The 21,267-nt window shown below is 46.1% G+C and overlaps 1 protein-coding gene across 4 annotated transcripts in view; it reads right to left on the bottom strand.

Moving 5' to 3' along the window:
* Positions 1 to 419: 419 nt before the first annotated feature.
* Positions 420 to 21,267, bottom strand: part of LOC138487721 (6-pyruvoyl tetrahydrobiopterin synthase-like) — a 577,714-nt gene continuing 556,866 nt past the window's right edge. For all 4 annotated transcript variants that reach the window (XM_069614268.1, XM_069614269.1, XM_069614267.1 and 1 more), the window contains 3 exons: positions 15,767 to 15,823; positions 10,109 to 10,179; positions 420 to 2,841 (listed from right to left, as the gene is read on the bottom strand). In XM_069614268.1, coding sequence (XP_069470369.1) covers positions 2,718 to 2,841; positions 10,109 to 10,179; positions 15,767 to 15,823 — 252 coding nt within the window. In that variant the 3' untranslated portion in view covers positions 420 to 2,717. The remainder of the gene's footprint in view (positions 2,842 to 10,108; positions 10,180 to 15,766; positions 15,824 to 21,267) is intronic.

Here is a 21,267-nt window from a genome sequence, read left to right as displayed (position 1 = left end):
AGCGCCTAGATCCCATGGCACACGGTGCTCAGTGCCCTTTTGTGCGCGTAGGCTTGTGAGTGTTTGTTACAATGAACATAGGAGCTGCTGTGCACAAGGCCCCAGTGATGCCCTGGTCAGCTTTGCACTTGATATTCGTATTGCAAAGGATTAGCGTGGCCTGATGAGCTCCGCAGCAAAGGTGCACACAACACAGCCATTGTTCTTTGATCATCTTAAGAAAACCACTCACGCACCCAATATGCAACCAATCACATCCCGTCTCCTGAAGACATAAGGCATCCATCCAACTCGCTACCCATCCATAAACAAACACTAACAGCTATTTAAAAACGCAAGGCCTATTTCATTTGCTCTGCTGCCTTGTAATGTTAGCACCACCAATGGTTGGCCTTAGAAAATGAGTAAACAAATAGAAATAAATGCATATCCAATTTAATGTTCACTGAAAAAGTGAAAAGGAATACAAGAATTCATTGTAGTCATATGTGTTTTTTCCAAAACAAAAAGTCTTTGCAACTTTATTTCTATGCAAGTGTCATCTTCACCCGTTTCTACTCCTTCAAAAAACATGAACATCTGATCATTAAAAAACACTTCTGGAAATACTGAAATAGACACATTTTGTAGTTGGTGCTTAAAGAGTTTCTTTATATCAAGGGAAATATACAGAATAAATAATTGTGTTGCGAGTAAAGGAATAAGTCTGAATTTCTATATGTACACCCAGTTCTATTGTAGGAGACACTGATGTTTGCAATGCTTGACCCAGTGGGGTATATGAGGCCTTTTTTTTAAAACAAATCAAAATGTTCCTATTCACCACTAGGTGGCAGCAGCATTCATCTTTGGGAGAGGTCTTTCACTTTATACAAAGATTGGCACCATTGCTGAATCGAGGCACTTTCAAATGGGCCATTCTGCAATGAGGACTTGGATTTGCGCATTTCCGTGCATGCCTCGATATGGAGTTGAAATCACCCTATATACAGATGCAAGCGTGGGGTGCACACTGTAGGGGAGGGTATGTGCTGAATAACTTGTGTAGCATGTTCTGTGTGTAGTGTAGAGCATGGGTTAATAATAACATTTAGTATTGGGTAAAAAGGGGTTGGCAGCAGGCTTAAAAGCCCAGAAGAAAACTATCTACATTGTCAATTTACACCAAACTAACTTTTTGTACAGTTTAAGTTAATGCACAAGTGCATCAAGTTAGCCAACATTCATACCAAAAAAGGAGCTAGGGGAAAGTGAAAATAAATGGATTAGGAACAGGATAGGAGTGAATTGAGTGGGCTAGATAGCTTAGGCCACAGGCTCTGGGTGTACTAATATTGCCACAGGCGCACAAACACTTTCACTGTTCATCGCCAGTTTCAGAAAATAATGCAACATTGAGAGTTAAACAGCAGTGCTTCACAAGGCAGAGCAAACAGTGTAACAGAGTGATGGCCTGGAGAAAAAAAGTTCATTGTGTGGAACAGGAAGAGGAAGGAATATGCGACATTAGTGGGAGCCGGTGTATGCAGAATACTGTCCAAAGGACATTCAAGCCAGCGGCTGGATAATTACATGAGCAGAATCAGAGGGGACAGACATGGGTGCTGGAAGATTCTGGTATGTTGTGTGACAGGTGACAGATGACACCAGAGAAGATTTAGGGAGACAATTGTTAAGAGGCAGTTTTCACTGAAAGGTTTAAAAGGGGGAGAACGGATGGAACTTAGAGATTTCTGGTGAGAGGGAAGTGCTGCATCTGGTGCTTCGAGCTTCCTGGGGAGAAAGATGTGCTTCTGGCTGACAGAAGAGACAGGGCTGTCCTGTGTGTCTGTCTGAAGGTTTATCGTCTGGGCTGGAGTGCGATGCCGAAGAGAGTGTTCCTTTTCAATTGGGGGCAGTGTCCTGGCAGAAACAATCTGAAACTGTATTCTGCAAGAAGGGTCTGGCGAGTCAAAGACACGATTATTCTGAAAAGCAGGGAGCTCAGTGTGAATTTAAATAGTTTGCTGATCAATTTGGATTTCCTCTGCAGGGTCATTTAATTGGCAAAGTGTCAGACTGGACACAGAAGGCAGAACCATTGTATTCTTTCTGGTACCAAAGGATTAACAAAGTAGCCAGAATCCAAAGTATTAGCTGGAGGGCTTCTTTATTCATGCAGAAGGGGTCAGAACATCAAGATTACCGATCTAATGATCTCATAAAGAGTGGGCACGCAATTGAGAGCTTAACCTGTATTCCCTGCATATTGTTTTCATAGCCAAAGAGTGTCAGTTAGGATTTCTAAGGTTCGAGAGAAATCACTTACATTTGAATTGCTATGCTGACCCAATGCAAAATTGTGATTTCCTTTATTCTCACATATGTCCATTACAAACACTTACTGCATATGTTTCCATGTTTACCAAATGTGAACTGGTTTGATTGTCTATTTGCTCTTTCTGATGAGTGAATATAGACGTGCATAACTGTGGCATTGTGTGGTGTTTATTGTGTCTAGTTTGATTTTGGTTGATACTTAGAGGTGAACACACACCTAGAATGAAATGCACGGTGCAAGGCCTGTAGATGTCTAGCTAAGATCCCGTGCTATAAAATCGATGCAGAAAGGGAAGTGTCCGGTGGTTTGGAAGAATTTCTTTTTGAAGCAGTGGATGAACCTAGAACATGGCTTCACCACTGTGTCAAACAATAATCAGATAATTATAGTCCATGTGTCAAGGTCCTCTGTAGGTCACTGAGTAGGCATCCGCCTCTGAAGCCATCACTTTGTACAGCATTCCCGGGCTCAGGACCTTCTGCAGGTTTTTCCATATCAGCAACGTCACGTTCTCCAAAGTGCTGCATGGAAATCATAGGTAAGAAAAAAGATTAAAACCCTCAAAGCTCAAGCACTGTGAAGGTAGGCTGCATGGAAGCAAACATAAGAAAAGGCGTTAGGCCCAAAAGGTACAAGCATTGTAAAGGTCGGCTGCATGGAAGCAAACATAAGAAAAGGGGTGAGGCCCCCAAAAGTACAAGCATTGTAAAGGTCGGCTGCATGGAAGCAAACATAAGAAAAGGGGTGAGGCCCCAAAAAATACAAGCACTGTAAAGGTCGGCTGCATGGAAGCAAACATAAGAAAAGGGGTGAGGCCCCAAAAAATACAAGCATTGTAAAGGTAGGCTGCATGGAAGCAAACATAAGAAAAGGCGTGAGGCCCAAAAGGTACAAGCATTGTAAAGGTAGGCTGCATGGAAGCAAACATAAGAAAAGGCGTGAGGCCCAAAAGGTACAAGCATTGTAAAGGTAGGCTGCATGGAAGCAAACATAAGAAAAGGTGTGAGGCCCAAAAGGTACAAGCACTGTAAAGGTAGGCTGCATGGAAGCAAACATAAGAAAAGGGGTGAGGCCCCCAAAAGTACAAGCATTGTAAAGGTCGGCTGCATGGAAGCAAACATAAGAAAGGGGGTGAGGCCCAAAAAGTACAAGCACTGTAAAGGTAGGCTGCATGGAAGCAAACATAAGAAAAGGGGTGAGGCCCCAAAAAGTACAAGCATTGTAAAGGTCGGCTGCATGGAAGCAAACATAAGAAAGGGGGTGAGGCCCAAAAAGTACAAGCACTGTAAAGGTCGGCTGCATGGAAGCAAACATAAGAAAAGGCGTGAGGCCCAAAAGGTACAAGCATTGTAAAGGTAGGCTGCATGGAAGCAAACATAAGAAAAGGCGTGAGGCCCAAAAGGTACAAGCATTGTAAAGGTAGGCTGCATGGAAGCAAACATAAGAAAAGGGGTGAGGCCCCAAAAAGTACAAGCATTGTAAAGGTCGGCTGCATGGAAGCAAACATAAGAAAGGGGGTGAGGCCCAAAAAGTACAAGCACTGTAAAGGTCGGCTGCATGGAAGCAAACATAAGAAAGGGGGTGAGGCCCAAAAAGTACAAGCACTGTAAAGGTAGGCTGCATGGAAGCAAACATAAGAAAAGGGGTGAGGCCCCAAAAAGTACAAGCATTGTAAAGGTCGGCTGCATGGAAGCAAACATAAGAAAGGGGGTGAGGCCCAAAAAGTACAAGCATTGTAAAGGTCGGCTGCATGGAAGCAAACATAAGAAAAGGCGTGAGGCCTAAAAGGTACAAGCATTGTAAAGGTCGGCTGCATGGAAGCAAACATAAGAAAGGGGGTGAGGCCCAAAAAGTACAAGCACTGTAAAGGTCGGCTGCATGGAAGCAAACATAAGAAAGGGGGTGAGGCCCAAAAAGTACAAGCACTGTAAAGGTAGGCTGCATGGAAGCAAACATAAGAAAAGGGGTGAGGCCCAAAAAGTACAAGCACTGTAAAGGTCGGCTGCATGGAAGCAAACATAAGAAAGGGGGTGAGGCCCAAAAAGTACAAGCACTGTAAAGGTCGGCTGCATGGAAGCAAACATAAGAAAGGGGGTGAGGCCCAAAAAGTACAAGCACTGTAAAGGTCGGCTGCATGGAAGCAAACATAAGAAAAGGCGTGAGGCCCAAAAGGTACAAGCATTGTAAAGGTAGGCTGCATGGAAGCAAACATAAGAAAAGGGGTGAGGCCCCAAAAAGTACAAGCATTGTAAAGGTCGGCTGCATGGAAGCAAACATAAGAAAGGGGGTGAGGCCCAAAAAGTACAAGCACTGTAAAGGTCGGCTGCATGGAAGCAAACATAAGAAAGGGGGTGAGGCCCAAAAAGTACAAGCACTGTAAAGGTAGGCTGCATGGAAGCAAACATAAGAAAAGGGGTGAGGCCCCAAAAAGTACAAGCATTGTAAAGGTCGGCTGCATGGAAGCAAACATAAGAAAGGGGGTGAGGCCCAAAAAGTACAAGCACTGTAAAGGTCGGCTGCATGGAAGCAAACATAAGAAAAGGCGTGAGGCCCCAAAAGGTACAAGCATTGTAAAGGTCGGCTGCATGGAAGCAAACATTAGAAAGGGGGTGAGGCCCAAAAAGTACAAGCACTGTAAAGGTCGGCTGCATGGAAGCAAACATAAGAAAGGGGGTGAGGCCCAAAAAGTACAAGCACTGTAAAGGTAGGCTGCATGGAAGCAAACATAAGAAAAGGGGTGAGGCCCCAAAAAGTACAAGCATTGTAAAGGTCGGCTGCATGGAAGCAAACATAAGAAAGGGGGTGAGGCCCAAAAAGTACAAGCACTGTAAAGGTAGGCTGCATGAAAGCAAACATAAGAAAAGGGGTGAGGCCCCAAAAAGTACAAGCACTGTAAAGGTAGGCTGCATGGAAGCAAACATAAGAAAAGGGGTGAGGCCCCAAAAAGTACAAGCATTGTAAAGGTCGGCTGCATGGAAGCAAACATAAGAAAGGGGGTGAGGCCCAAAAAGTACAAGCACTGTAAAGGTCGGCTGCATGGAAGCAAACATAAGAAAGGGGGTGAGGCCCAAAAAGTACAAGCACTGTAAAGGTAGGCTGCATGAAAGCAAACATAAGAAAAGGGGTGAGGCCCCAAAAAGTACAAGCATTGTAAAGGTCGGCTGCATGGAAGCAAACATAAGAAAGGGGGTGAGGCCCAAAAAGTACAAGCACTGTAAAGGTCGGCTGCATGGAAGCAAACATAAGAAAGGGGGTGAGGCCCAAAAAGTACAAGCACTGTAAAGGTCGGCTGCATGAAAGCAAACATAAGAAAAGGGGTGAGGCCCCAAAAAGTACAAGCATTGTAAAGGTCGGCTGCATGGAAGCAAACATAAGAAAGGGGGTGAGGCCCAAAAAGTACAAGCACTGTAAAGGTCGGCTGCATGGAAGCAAACATAAGAAAGGGGGTGAGACCCAAAAAGTACAAGCACTGTAAAGGTCGGCTGCATGGAAGCAAACATAAGAAAAGGGGTGAGGCCCCAAAAAGTACAAGCACTGTAAAGGTCGGCTGCATGGAAGCAAACATAAGAAAGGGGGTGAGGCCCAAAAAGTACAAGCACTGTAAAGGTCGGCTGCATGGAAGCAAACATAAGAAAGGGGGTGAGGCCCAAAAAGTACAAGCACTGTAAAGGTCGGCTGCATGGAAGCAAACATAAGAAAGGGGGTGAGGCCCAAAAAGTACAAGCACTGTAAAGGTAGGCTGCATGAAAGCAAACATAAGAAAAGGCGTGAGGCCCAAAAGGTACAAGCATTGTAAAGGTAGGCTGCATGGAAGCAAACATAAGAAAAGGGGTGAGGCCCCAAAAAGTACAAGCATTGTAAAGGTCGGCTGCATGGAAGCAAACATAAGAAAGGGGGTGAGGCCCAAAAAGTACAAGCACTGTAAAGGTAGGCTGCATGGAAGCAAACATAAGAAAAGGGGTGAGGCCCCAAAAAGTACAAGCATTGTAAAGGTCGGCTGCATGGAAGCAAACATAAGAAAAGGGGTGAGGCCCCAAAAAGTACAAGCATTGTAATCATAGGCTGCATGGAAGCAAACATAAGAAAGGGGGTGAGGCCCAAAAAGTACAAGCACTGTAAAGGTAGGCTGCATGAAAGCAAACATAAGAAAAGGGGTGAGGCCCCAAAAAGTACAAGCACTGTAAAGGTCGGCTGCATGGAAGCAAACATAAGAAAGGGGGTGAGGCCCAAAAAGTACAAGCACTGTAAAGGTAGGCTGCATGGAAGCAAACATAAGAAAAGGGGTGAGGCCCCAAAAAGTACAAGCATTGTAAAGGTCGGCTGCATGGAAGCAAACATAAGAAAGGGGGTGAGGCCCAAAAAGTACAAGCACTGTAAAGGTCGGCTGCATGGAAGCAAACATAAGAAAGGGGGTGAGGCCCAAAAAGTACAAGCACTGTAAAGGTCGGCTGCATGGAAGCAAACATAAGAAAAGGGGTGAGGCCCCAAAAAGTACAAGCACTGTAAAGGTCGGCTGCATGGAAGCAAACATAAGAAAGGGGGTGAGGCCCAAAAAGTACAAGCACTGTAAAGGTAGGCTGCATGGAAGCAAACATAAGAAAAGGGGTGAGGCCCCAAAAAGTACAAGCATTGTAAAGGTAGGCTGCATGAAAGCAAACATAAGAAAAGGGGTGAGGCCCCAAAAAGTACAAGCACTGTAAAGGTCGGCTGCATGGAAGCAAACATAAGAAAGGGGGTGAGGCCCAAAAAGTACAAGCACTGTAAAGGTAGGCTGCATGGAAGCAAACATAAGAAAAGGGGTGAGGCCCCAAAAAGTACAAGCATTGTAAAGGTAGGCTGCATGAAAGCAAACATAAGAAAAGGGGTGAGGCCCCAAAAAGTACAAGCATTGTAAAGGTAGGCTGCATGGAAGCAAACATAAGAAAGGGGGTGAGGCCCAAAAAGTACAAGCACTGTAAAGGTAGGCTGCATGGAAGCAAACATAAGAAAAGGGGTGAGGCCCCAAAAAGTACAAGCATTGTAAAGGTCGGCTGCATGGAAGCAAACATAAGAAAGGGGGTGAGGCCCAAAAAATACAAGCATTGTAAAGGTCGGCTGCATGGAAGCAAACATAAGAAAAGGCGTGAGGCCCAAAAGGTCCAAGCATTGTAAAGGTCGGCTGCATGGAAGCAAACATAAGAAAAGGGGTGAGGCCCCAAAGGTACAAGCATTGTAAAGGTCGGCTGCATGAAAGCAAACATAAGAAAAGGGGTGAGGGCCCAAAAAGTACAAGCATTGTAAAGGTCGGCTGCATGAAAGCAAACATAAGAAAAGGGGTGAGGCCCCAAAAAGTACAAGCATTGTAAAGGTCGGCTGCATGGAAGCAAACATAAGAAAAGGGGTGAGGCCCCAAAAAGTACAAGCATTGTAAAGGTCGGCTGCATGGAAGCAAACATAAGAAAGGGGGTGAGGCCCCAAAAAGTACAAGCATTGTAATCATAGGCTGCACGAAAGCAAAGGTGAGAAAAGGATTGAGCCCCAAAACATCGGAAGTCACTTGCTAATTTTTCTGGCCCACTTGCTCCAGTTTCTAATCAGAACATAGGCTGGGAGACATTTTTGGAGCTAATCATTTGCCTTAGTTTTATAAATAAGGTTTTTGCCCAGTTTTCAAGACCATGCCCCCTTGCATGCATGGTGTGGCTCATTGACACAACATATTCCACACACTTTGTGCATCTTTTCCACACCTAGGAGATACACATTTTTGTGAATCATGTGCACCAATTTCTAGTGCTTATATTTTGCAATTGAAATGCATCTTTACATTGCGCAAAATGACCTTCAGTGTTTAAAATTAAAAAGATAAGAGGTGGGTTTTTCCCTTAGCAAAATCATGAGACACAACAGGGTGATGCTGTCTGGTGGCCATTATTTCTTGGGCAGTGATTGTTGCTATCTCCACCGAGCTCTGCCTGCATTTCAGATCTAATGCAGGGTTGGGTCATTTCCTGGCAGAATTATCATCCTGCGATCAGAGCTGGTGGGAGGTGCCCCTTTAGAAACCTCAATGGACAGGTGTAAGGTGGCCCTCTTTAGGGGTTCATTTGTGCATATGTTGAAAAAGGGGGGGGGCAATAATACGTGGTATTGAACATGAAGCAGCCTCCTTAAAATGACAACACACCTTTACATTAGGTTTCATGAATCACGGATATGACATCAATCTTAATGATTTCAAGTTTCAACCTATTGGAGGCTATAAAAAATAGAGCAATTTTGTATAAGAAATTCGAATATTGGGTATATTAAGAGAGCATACTGTCACCTTGGGGTTCCAGGGACCTTTCAGCATTCGGTGTCACTGACATTAGGGAACATGGGTTCTCGAGCATCCTTGGGCTAATCTCTGCGTGCCATATAGAATTAGCCATTAACTGGGCCTCATTACGACCCAGGCGGTACGTTACCGCCTGGGTCGTACCTTTACCACCATGGCGTAAACTATGTTTACGCCATGGTGGTTGGCAGACTTACCGCCCCATTCCGACCTTGGCGGGGCGGTAAGTCCCCATTTACCCTTATCCATTCCCATTTTTGGCCCAAAGGGCATAATGGGAGTGGAGAAGGCGTTAATTACGCCACCGTAAATTACGGTGGCGTAATTAACAACAAGGTCCCTTAGCGCCATGGATTTTAACACCTGCTAAAAGCAGGTGTTAAATCCTCCATGGCGGTAAGGGACCTCGGAATCAGGCGGTAAGGGTCGGCGCTGTTTACGCCGCCATAAACCCCTTACCGCCTGGGTCCTAATGAGGCCCACTGTCTTTATATTTCAAGGATAGAGCGATGCAGGGTTTAAGCCCAATCAAAAGAATACACAAATGTGAATGTTTAATGGGCATTTTGAACCAATCCTAATGTGCCAAATTTGCACAAATCGTGAAAGATCTTTTTACAGCACTGATTTGTACCACCGGGGCACCATGCCCAGCCATAATGCTAATTGAAGCTCACCATAGTGATGCTCATTAATTTTGAAAACTCATTCATCACAATAATGTGCAAATAACATACTTCAAAGTCTGCATTTGGATATATTTATTTCGAACAACGTCTTTTCATCGCGGGATGTTTTATGGCTGGGGTTTTTTTTTACAGCAAATTTATTAACGAAAAAAACCCATCCAATTTTTTCAGGGGGGTTAAGAAAATTATGTATACAGGGAGTGGGTGTTTAGGAATACATATAAAATGGAAGGGAATTGGGGCTTGGTGGGGGAACCCCCCAAAAATGATTATAAATAAATTCACTGGTCTTTTTCTTAAAAGAATCGCAGTAAAAAACCCAGCGAAAAAACATCCTGCGGTGAAATGACATGGAACCATTTATTCTAATTATGTGCAGCAGAATTTTCATACGAATTATTATATTAATATTGTCTCAGAATGTGTTATATGATAATTGCCAAACACCCACCCTCGGGAGATCGATCCTTGTATCTGCTCGGAATGCCCCACAATTCCCAAATTTCACAAGTCTCTCAAAATTGGGCTTTTATTACAACACCTGACCAAGGGCTAATCCCAAAGGACGTATCATCTGACGCAAAGTCCCCAACTCACAGTGCTGCAATACTGTTAAAAGGTGCCAGTCCAAACCCTGGCTTTGCACACTCTGCACAGCGCTCCGCAGCTCCCGAGCTAGATCCGCACTTTTAACATTAAAATAAATAAAATAATCAGAAAAATGTACAGCTGTTTGCAGGTCATAACGTTACATTTCTTGCAGTGAGCCTGTTCATTTACCTTACAGTATCTGCAAAATATGCGACATCTTTGTCCAGGTTCTTGTGGTCCAGAGGTTCCATGATAGCTTTCTATTGGCAGAAGACAGATAACACAAGCTTTGGTACATGTTAAAGTGTTTCTTCATTGAGAAGAGAAGTTGGGTTTCTATCTCTCATCATTCATGCACGTATGGGGATGGGTTGGTGACTAGATGGATGGGTGACTTTCTAGCCATTGGTGTTGCTTGTGTTGAAGGGTTATTGGGTGGCTTCGAGAACATGACTGAGTGTAGTTTGATGAGGAACTCGTGTAGCTGGGTTTGTAAGTGTACTTATGGGTACGGTTGTGTGTGTGGTTGCTTACTGGTTACTAGATATGCATATGGGTGAGTCCTGTTGGGACCTTCTAAAGCCCCTTGGACCAACATAACCTTAAAGCTAAACCACAAGCACAATTACAACATGAAATCAACATGCACACTTGACAGTCATGCCCATGACTAATTGCAACACATGTCCATCCATCACGTGGACCCTTAGGTATACTCAGTGTACAAATCAGTTTTATATGAGGATATGTATACAGGGCAATACATCAGCAGGATTGACAAGCTAACAGTATCCTGGAATATCTTTCTGAAACTGAGTAGACACATATGTTCGATTGTGCATGGATGAGGGGGAGGCTCAGTGGATGAATTTGTTCCTGTAGGTGGTTCGATACGTTTGTGTGTAAGGATTGTTTGGTGGCTGGCAAGGTGAGTCTGTGTGGGTGCATTGAAGGATGGATGAGTTTGTTTTCAATTGATGGGTTCATGCTCGTTGAATTGGTGAGTTTGTGCGGATGGATGGGAGCATTTGTGCATGCAGTAGGGTAAGTGTGAGGGTGGATGGGAGCATTTGTGCATGCAATATGGTAAGTATAAGGGTGGATGGGAGATTTTGTGCATGCAGTAGGGTAAGTTTGAGGGTGCATGGGTGAATTTGTGCATGCAGCAGGGTAAGTTTGAGGGTGTATGGGTGAATTTGTGTGCGGAAGGGCGAATGAGTGCAGAAGATTAGTGGGTGGATACATGGAGTGTGTGTGTGTGTGTGTGTGTGTGTGTGTGTGTGTGTGTGTGTGTGTTCATATGGAGTTTGTGTGAATACATGTGGATGAACTGAAACACGAATTGAGAAAAGGATGAAGGAATCGTACCTAAGGTAGATGCAGCAATTACCAATAAATCATTGTGCAAATGAACATAGTTTAGACTTCATTTAAATATTCTATACATGAATTTTAGACTGAGCACGAACTGTGAAATCACACAAGCATTTTTCCTCATCGTGTGTGTGCTTACTTTTAGGCACCGGCCCTCCTAGTACTTTTGGAGTTCTGTTAAGAACAGACAATTTGTAAAAGGTCCACTTTAATCAAATGGCTTGTGGGCGTTGCATGTTTAAGGACTTTGATCTCTTCATTATCACATGAGTTTGGAGCCTTTCCCAGCAATGTGCTTGCGGATCTAGAATCCCCATTAGAATGTTCTTATGGCCCAGGAACCCTGCACTAGAATCTATTTGTGGACTTGCAACCCAGCATTGGAGTGTGTTCCTGCATGAGAGCACCTGTGTGTGTTTGGAACTTTGCCTTATAATGTTCTTGTGGGATTGGAACACTGCTTAAGAGTGTGCGTTTTTGACTTGGAACCCTTCTTTGGGGTGTGTTTATGGACTTGGAACCCAGCATTGGAGTTTGTTCATGGGACTCGAATGCTACATCAGAGTATGCTTATTGGCTTGGAACCCTGTGTTACATTGTGCTTCGGGGGCCTAGATCCCCCAGTAGATTGTGTGTCTAGCCTTGCAACACTGCACCAGAGTGTCCGTGTGGACTTGGAACACAGCATTAACGTGTGTGGGTAGGATTGGAATGCTGCAATAGTGGGTCCTCATGGTTTTGAACCCTGCTATAGAGTGTGTATGTGGGTTTAGGACCCTGCCTCAGAGCTTGAAAAGGTCATCAGATTGTGTTCATGGAGGTGGAACACTCTGTTACAATGTGTGTGTGGGATAAGAACCCTGCATTAGGTGTTCATGCATTACAATGTATTTATGGGTTTGGAAACCTGCTTTAGAGTGTGGTCTGAAATCTACTTTAGAGTGTGTTGGTTGGCTTGAAGCCCTTCCTCGAGTGTGTTTATGAACTTGGAGCCTAGCATCAGAGTGTGTTTATGGTTTGGGATGACGCATCAGAGGATGCTTATGGGCGTGGGACCCGGCTTCCGAGTATGTGTGTGTGAGAGAGATTACAATCCTAAATGAGAATGCCTTGCTGAGTTTGGAACACGTGATCAGTGTTAATTTATGGGCTTGAAGCTTTGTAATGTAATGTAAAGTGTACTTATATAGCACCCTTCTGCCAATAATGTTGGCCTCACTGTGCATGGCTCTGTAAGAAAGAAAGGATTGCGGGGTGTGTTAGTCGGATAGCAGGAAGGCAGATGCAGAAACCTTTAGTGTTGATGGATGCTGGTGGGCAGTATCCATTGTCTGTGTGTGGATATGAAAATCTCTATGTTGTTTGTGGTTGGTAACAACGGGTAGGTTAGTCATATAGGCAGCCCAGGATTGTGGAGTGCAAAAATGAATAGCACAGTAGTTGGAAGAAGATGGACAGGTTCTGAATCTGTTAAGTACACTAGACCTAGGAGGTCATCTGTAGGAGTATGGTAGGTGTAGCAATGCACGATGTTAGTAGTGAGGAGTTTGTTGAGGGATGAGAGGGTGTAGAGTGGCGGTGAGGGTGTTGTCACTTCCTAGCTCTTGGTGGTAGATTTCCCTGAGACTAAAGGTGTGGACAAGTTCCATGCAGGAGTGGCCAATGAGTCAGATTGGATGACTGCACATGGTAGTGCCAAGAGTTTCAGAAAATGCTTGCTGTTCCGATGATGGTAGTAGACGGTGATGGTAATAGATTGTAGTAGAGCATGAGGGCTCTATTGGGCTCCATTGGGTTGGCATTCCCTAACAAGCCCAAAACCAGAAGACTTCTTCTGTTTCTTCCAGGGTGCTCTCCCCGCACCTCTGCTCAACTCTGAGCATGCATTTGACCATCCAAACTGCTTGCTTGGCATGGGTGGGGCCAACCCTGATTTACATATAATCTTTCCCCTTTCTGTAATGTCTTGGCAGGCTGTGCCCAGAACAATCGCCAGATGTTAAGAATAATTCTAAATCCTCCTTCCCGACTTTTTTGTTGCTTGGTGTATTCAGGCAGGAATTGTGAATAACCCTGTAGGTTTCTGATATGGCCAATCTCCTTAAGGAAGTGGCAGAGATTTGAACCATGCCGCTACACCTTGTTTGGCCCCTTTAGCATTTGGAAATGTTTAAGCGAGGGCTGTGGAGGTGATCTAAGGCCCGTCTCTTGTATGCCAGGCTTCTGTCCTGGTATGGTTGGTGAGTTCTCAGTTTTGTGGCGTTTTGCCAGGTTTGCTTGTGTTTCCTGACTACATTTTTTGGTAGTGTCTGTCTCTCACGGTCGGGCATTGGAGATACTGCAAACACTTAACCTGGTAACAGTGCTGTTGATGGTTTTGGGAGCAGTTGTGGCTTGTCAATAATGGGCAAGGGGCACTGACTTGCCAGTAACCGCGCCCATTAATGGAGGAGTCCAGCCAACCCAGTGTAAATACTGAGCACTCCCCCAGCTGCTCTCTGCAGATGAGGGGGCGCCCCTGGGCTGCATTCAAAGATCAAAGGGAAACATAGTTTCCCTTTCACAATTTCTGTTTACCAGCGTGCAGGATCAATGGACCATGCAAGGCTGCGGGCGTTTTGGTTCTCTATTGCAATGGACATGGGGACTCTGGTGGGGGTAGGGGAAGCTACCTGCTAAGTGATGCAGCCCCTGGAGGGATAGGAGATTCCCCAGGATCCTCCCAGCTCCTCAAGCCCGACCAGTAGGCCACCCTGAAACGCCCCTTTAAGGGAAGTCACTCCCTGACTGCCACTCATTGGGTGGATTGTTTGGGTAAACGTCTCAAGTCAACTGCATCAGAGCAGAGATCGGAGATCTTGGTCACCTGGCCTAAGCACCACCCACCTTCTTAGTCCTGCCTCTTCCTTCCTGCTCTTAACTCTTAGATCAATGGTGTCTCTCACCCGGGTGCCCAAAGCAAAGGGCAATTCCTGTTTGGACCTGTTCGGACCAGGAGGATCCAGGACCCGAACCCCTGCTTAGACAGCAGGTAAGCATGCAACAACATGTGTTTGTTTATACCCTATGTCCCCACAGGCAATCCCCACCTTCTTTGGTCCCCTGTCTTGTTCCCTTGTGCCCCCCCCCTCTTCCCACACACAGGAGTCAGTCCTGATACATCCTGATTTCACCATCACTGTCTTGTGGCCAATGCTGGATTTTACTTTTATGGACTTCATTAATTCACGGTGCATTACCCTTTCTCAACTCTCATGCTGGATTTCCTTTGCATCTTGTACTCATGGTGGTCCTGAATCATGCTGTTCTCATCGCCATCTTGTATCCTGGCTTGCAACATTATGTGTTACTACTGATTTCTTCAGTTCTATTCACTGTCCCCTCTTGCTTCTCCACTCTTTTTGACTGCTTACACTCTTTTCTCTCCTCCCCTCTCCCTTTTCCTATCTCCTCCCCTCCTCCCCTACCTTTCTCCTACGCACTTACTCTATCAGAATTATCCATGGACCTAGTATGATAGCAACCTCGTCTGTCGCTTCCCCTTACTGTGCCCCCCCCTCCAGCACTGTCGTCAGTCCTAGTACAGTAGTCACCTGTCTGTTTCCATTTTTCCTTCCCACTCTCCCCTCCCTTCCTTTTCTATGTCTTAGCTCTTGCACTATCTGAAATGTCATCAGGCCGAGTATGATAGTTCATTTCACATTCTACTGTTCATGGCCTATAAGAATGTCATTGCATTTTCCCTTGTTCCCTCCCTTGCCTTGAAACACTTTGAAACACATTGTGTATAGGCGCTATATAAATAAACTATCATATCAAAATAAACTATCAACTCACTGGGAGATACACTGTAGCAGAGACCAGAGATATGCAGACATGCCGCCTGCAGCTTATTTCACTGGGTCTACCCAAGGTACGCAATAAAAACAGTAAACCGTGTACAGGCAGAATGTTTGCACCAGTGCAAGCACAATTATCAGTAGTGCAAGAATTGTCCAAGTGCAAAAGACATGTTATTTCAATAGATTTTTGTTCATCAGGTCCTAATCTTAGTCCTTTGCCCTGGTGCAAAAATGCATCAGGATAGCTCAGGGGCAACACACTCGCCTTGGAAGCAAGACGATGTGGAGGAATACAGGTTCGATCCCTGGGTACGTGGTTAGAAACCTCTGGGTATTAAGCGCGTTATAACTAGCCAATTATTATATCTTCGAAATTTGTTTTTGTCCTAGAACTAATGTTACTACTAGCAGTGCAATGCTTCTGTAATTTGGCCCCTGGGCGTCTCAAAATGGAGAGTTAACAAAGGGTGATGCATTGGTGTGACATATGTATGCTCCCCGTGCATCCTGGAGCTTGGACATATATGGAAGTCCTGAGATGGCTGCTTCAGGTTAGGAGGGGATGATCAGTAGATGAAAGGAGCACCCTCTGAATGTCCCTTTATCTCTTAGGTGGAAAGAAGAAGTTTACCTCCACGCGCTCCTTCAGGTCCAGGTAGTCCATCACCATGCCTGTGGTGTGATCGACCTAGGGGGACACAGATAGGACACTGAGGTGGATGCATAATACAATGTTATGAAGCAGGGATACAGCACAGTGATATACTTAGGATGCATCACACACATGCATGTGACAGTGCTTTCTGCAGCAGTGTGAGCTTGCACATATTCAACCAAAGCTTCTGAAGAATTGCTGGCAGTTCCCAGTGGGAGGCAAACTGGTCTACCTAATAAGTGGGAGCTTGCCAGGTGAGTTGGCTTCGCTGGACGATTGTTACTATGGGTGCAGAGCTCTCAATCTCCTCACCTGACACTTGACTGATGGTGCCCCATGCCCCCCAGCCTACTCACTTGCCTCAATAAGTGGAATATGTACAGTTTAGGTACTGAACATCAATGCCACATGTTCGATCATAGCAAGTCAGCAAGTTGCTAAGGCTTACCACACTAAGCCCCTAAGTACACAAATACCATTTACCGTCCGCTGAGAAAAATAGTAGAGAGATTTATGCAAAAGTTTGGGCAACGAGGAATAACACACAATATACATACTCATGTAGTTGTTCAGCATCAAGAGTAGAGGATCCGTTCAACAACCTATCTGGCAGCCTCTAGCCAGCGATGGGCTAAGAATGCCTGTACTTGGCAACGGAGACAATGGGCCTCATTATGAGTCCGGCGTTAACCATGCAGAAATACCGGCAGGTTACCGCTGGACTCCTATTACCATTCCGCCTCCGTGATTGCCGGAATCACCGGGGCATTACAACCCCGGTGACCCGGTAATTCCGGAGGCGAAATTCTGTTAATCCCCATTCCCATGGAGTCCCAGAGGACTCCATGGGAATGGGGAAGTGGAAACACCGGCACCATGCTGTAATGGTGCCGGTGTTTCCATATCCACCTGCAGGCGGGTGGTGTTAAACCTGCCAGGTCAGACCTGGCGGGAGTGACACCTCCCGCCTGCAGGACTCTTAATCAGCCGGTCCGGAAAGACCGGTGGTGGCGGATTTACCACCACCATTCTATCCGCACCAGCAGGGTCGTAAGAGGCCCAATGTCCCACTCCCCCCTCCAGGGAAGGGCGTTCCTCGGGCCACGCTAGAAGAGGCAGGTGTGAAGGATAGCTGTAGTTGCCCTCCACAGAACACCGAGATCTAACCCATCAAAATGCCACTCATAATCTACAATTTTTCTCCATGTTAAGCTGGTCTCATCATGCTCATGTGGGATTCGGTTCTGGCAGAGCACGTGGAATGGGATGCAGTGTGGCCCTGGCACCGGCTTCCTGCTGGCGCTATTGAGCAGAGCTTTCTGTTGGTGGAGGCAATTCACCCACTCAGAGGTAGAATCCACCCATTTTGCTCAAACAGGGTTGGCCTGGAGCATACAATTGGCACGGGCACCAATGAAAAGGTGGCCCACAGTTGCATATGAAGATTCATTGCTTTTGTGACAGACTGGTTGAGTAGTACCCAAGGGGGAGGCCTTTTATAAAATGTGCTGCAAATTGTGCATTTTAAAGAAAATGTCCCCAATAGCACTGGTCAAAGCTACTTGCCGCATGATGACGTAATTTAGCAAACTGACCCACATGGGCAAAAAAGTGGGCCACATTGACCAAAAAGACGTGCCACACAATCATATTTTACGTTTTTTGTTCGGGCATTGCCCTATTGCCCTATAGGCCAGTCCGAGCCTGTTCGCTGCCTGAAAGCACAAAGTCACAAAATAATTATTTGCATCTAGCCTTCTTGCTTGTAGATGCGCTTCCTGGAGAGACCTTTGCTTACTTAATGTGGGCTGTATCTAAAGCTCTGTCAATAAATGGATGAATACATGAATGCATGCATCTTCTAAAGGTACGAAGCACTAACAGAAGAATACAACGTTTCTGAAGATGGAGCGATTGGATTATTTGCAGCTCAAAACCATTGACTCCAAACATTCTGGGCATCTGTGAAACGGTATCCTTGGATCAAGGCAGGGGGTGCCTGTGGCTGCTCTCTGTGGATTAGAAAGTATTGCTGTGGAAGCCTTTGTTTGTGAAGCAGATGGTCTTTGCAGTGAGTTGGGTTTTGAAGGAAATACCATGTGTTAGCACCGGCGGGTGGAAGCCAATCAGCATCCTGGATTGGCTTCAGGTAGGAGCCAATCAGCGTCCTGAATTGGCTTCGGGTAGAATGCCCTTCCACAAGCCTGCGTTCCACGACAGCTCATTACTGCTCCCCGTGTGCCATGTGCCAGGCTTCTTGCTGCCACGTGCATCTTTCTCCAACTACCCGTGCGCCTCCCAAGCCCCCACGATGGCAAATGACAGGAAATAATATATTTGTTTTTTTTTTGTGGGTGGGGGAGGGGGGTCGTATTGCTGCCTCCACCACCGGGTGTCCAAAAATTTAATTGCGATGGCCGCGGGCCATTAGCAGCGTCGAGCGCGTGAGCTCCGTGTGGTTCCCCTCGTCGCCATTGTTATGTCCGTGTCTCCGCAGCCCTGGGCGCTTGGAGAGCGGACAGATCAGAGGCTAGGCCGCGAGGCCTCGATGTCGCAGCTCCAACGGGAGCCGAAATAAACACATGCACTCAGGATGTAGGTCTGCCCTGGAACTGCCTCCCATGCTCGGGGGCGGGGCTTTTATTGGCACGCCCTGCGTCACTGCGTAGCGGGATGCAGGGCGGATGCAACAGTGCCTTGGGCTGATTCATCAGCTGATTTATGGACGCACCGCACTTCGGGCCCATCCCTCAAAAGAAACATCATCTTTGCCCAAAATAAACACTTGTAGCACTGATCGATCTAAACGCGCCGGGTGTTAAAAGTGGCAATAGCCATGGGCCCTGCCTTGGCTCAGGCTAGTGGCTGTTACCACCCAAACCTGCCACCTAATGCGGTGATGAATTCTTTAGTGATGCCAGGATCGAATAAATGGAGCTCCACAAGCCTCTTTCCTGCCGCTGGCTGTGGTGCGGTGTTGCCATGCTTTGTCAAGTCTTGGTAGGGTCTAGTCAAGAGATGATGGTGGTTTCCAGTAGAAGTGCTTGCCTTAGCACTGCCTTCAGGCTATGAGAGCAGGTTCTAAAATATGCCACCAGAATGTCCTGCAACCTGTCCCTTGCTCATCAAGTGGCAGGTGTGGATGACCAGTAAACGCCAACTCACAGGGGAGGAGGAGGGTGTGCACAAGTACAGTGTACTACACTATTACTTGGAATAACGAGAGGTCCAGACTTCAATTGTGTGCTCTAAGGCAGGGATCAATGGAAGCAAAGCTTCTTGTGGCAGATCTGGGATGTCCCACTTTAGATCAATGGAGATGAGGTCTTTGGTAGCCATAGGTTCTAGTGCTCATAGTTGTGGGGCACGATAATCATAGGTACAGAAGAGAGACTCTCCAAAACCAAATGGTGTCTGAGCTGGAAATGCACCTGCTCGTGTTGTTGCGAAGGGAGCAAAATATTACACGCCCCTAGGCGCTTTAGGGTGAAGCAAGCCCCATTGGAAGACCTCTAATAGCCCTGGGGTGCGTCCTAAATGTCCCCACACGATCATAATATTACAAACAATTTAGACGCTTCAACATAGTGCGTGCATACAAGTAGGCACAATTTAGGAAATACTGAGTAGCCATGGCTGAAGCATAAGGCCTGCACAGCTATGCAATATTTAGTGTGATAAACACAAGCCGCAAGCCTGAAGGGGAAATCTGAGCAGACCCCAAGAGTGATGAGAGACGCCCTCGTTGGTAACTTCCACAGAAATCCTTTTCTGTTCTAAAATGTTGCTAATATGTTTGTTCTAAGAAAGAAGGTGCCCCGAAAGGCCACGAGACAGTACTGGGCACCTTGATGTATGTGTTATCACAAACAGGCCCCAGCAGGTCTCCGACCCTCACCCAGCCAACTACGAGTTATAGCCCTTGTAACTGCTCCAGTCCTAAGACCCCCTGAATACCGAGATACCAGTTGACCCCAGACCACCGACCATAAACCGATCAACCATAAGAGATCTAAGAACATGGTAATCCCGCCTTTATTTCAAAATGACATGATTTGTAATGCGAGGCACAGCCCTGTGCCAGGCTTTGAGCATGCCAGGTGCACTGTATAATTATAGAGTAGCACTATTCACAACTGTAACTAATTGCTATTTGGCCTTGGTTCCCTGGAGACGATGAGCTTAGCAGACCTCACATGATGGAAGATGGATGGTCTGGGCTGGCACTAATAGCTTGGCATGCCCTAAGGAGCTGGTCGACCATGTATAGGGTTGGACCAACCAGCCACACAAGTTTCCACCATATGTAATGACATAACCCATGACGCTGTGTCTCCTTTTAAGCTTCTGCTTGAACCCTTTATCGCCAGAACGTTCCATGGCAGCAGAGTTCTTTTTGTAGAATTAAAACTTGTTATCACTGCAAGAATTTTTTGCGTCCTTTTTCCCTAGCGGTCTTATTTTTTCTGGTGTGAGCGTTTAAGGGTGTGCCTTCACTGTTGGGTCAAGGGATGACTCTCTCTGGTAAAGGTGAAGAAGCATATTGCCCTATCACACACGCGCAGAGCTTCAGCACGATTCCTCTTCGAATGCATTCTTCTTTGTTCTTCGAAGCCCTTCCCCAGGACTGAGGATTCTCATTGAGAGAGGATGTATGAGTTTAGATCCGCAGCTCATGAAGGAAACTGGAAGGGGGATCTCATCTCCCAATCTCAGGGTTGCCGCCATTCAAACACTTGGTGGCCACTCAATCACTCTTCCTGGGGTCTCGCTCAGGGTCTATTGAAAGTCAACTCCAGAAGCCATTCGGACATCAGGCCACATCTGATTCAGAAACTGCAGTGCTCGCTCTCTGAATCAGGGAGAGTCCATGACCATACACAGCAAAGTCTGAGTGGAAGCTCAGGACACAACCTCAGGCAGTTAGACTCTGTAATGGATTTCATCATGAGTTTCTAACATGGAAAACCCTGGCATAAAGCAAGCGGCACCCCAGTGTAATCATACACAGATGGTGGCCACCAACCTTGGCTGTTGGGTTCTCTTACCCTTTGAGTGTTAAGTCCTAGCAGAGGAACATTTGAACATTAATTCTTAACGAGGCTTTGATATGTAGTGAACAGGGGTAAGGTTTGTGTCCTTTGGAGGAAAACAGTAAACCATGCAAGGACCTTGCAGTGAAGAGTAGTTGTGGCATGCCCTTTCCACAGTTCACACTTCTAATGAGCCCTGGTGGGGATGAAAAAAAAGCAGGTGTGTTGGTGGGGGAAGTAGGGGGTGATGCGGGGGGATCTGTCGTCAGCCCATCTCCTGTGACTGCTTCTAAATGTATATCTTCAGGGTCCCCTAAGCATGTGATGACCTCACACGTGGCAGGACAAAGCCCATAGGAGCAAAGCAGAGAGTTTACATTATTCAAGCATCCAGTGGAGAACTGAACTGTGCACACACCCATGCCAACCCAAGATGGTATCAGG

This window comes from Ambystoma mexicanum, chromosome 9 (genome assembly GCF_040938575.1).
Source record: "Ambystoma mexicanum isolate Mex_15411 chromosome 9, UKY_AmexF1_1, whole genome shotgun sequence".
Classification (NCBI taxonomy): Eukaryota; Metazoa; Chordata; class Amphibia; order Caudata; family Ambystomatidae; genus Ambystoma; species Ambystoma mexicanum.
The sequence above is the reverse complement of the archived record's forward strand: the minus strand, read 5'-3'. Positions and strand labels throughout refer to the sequence as shown.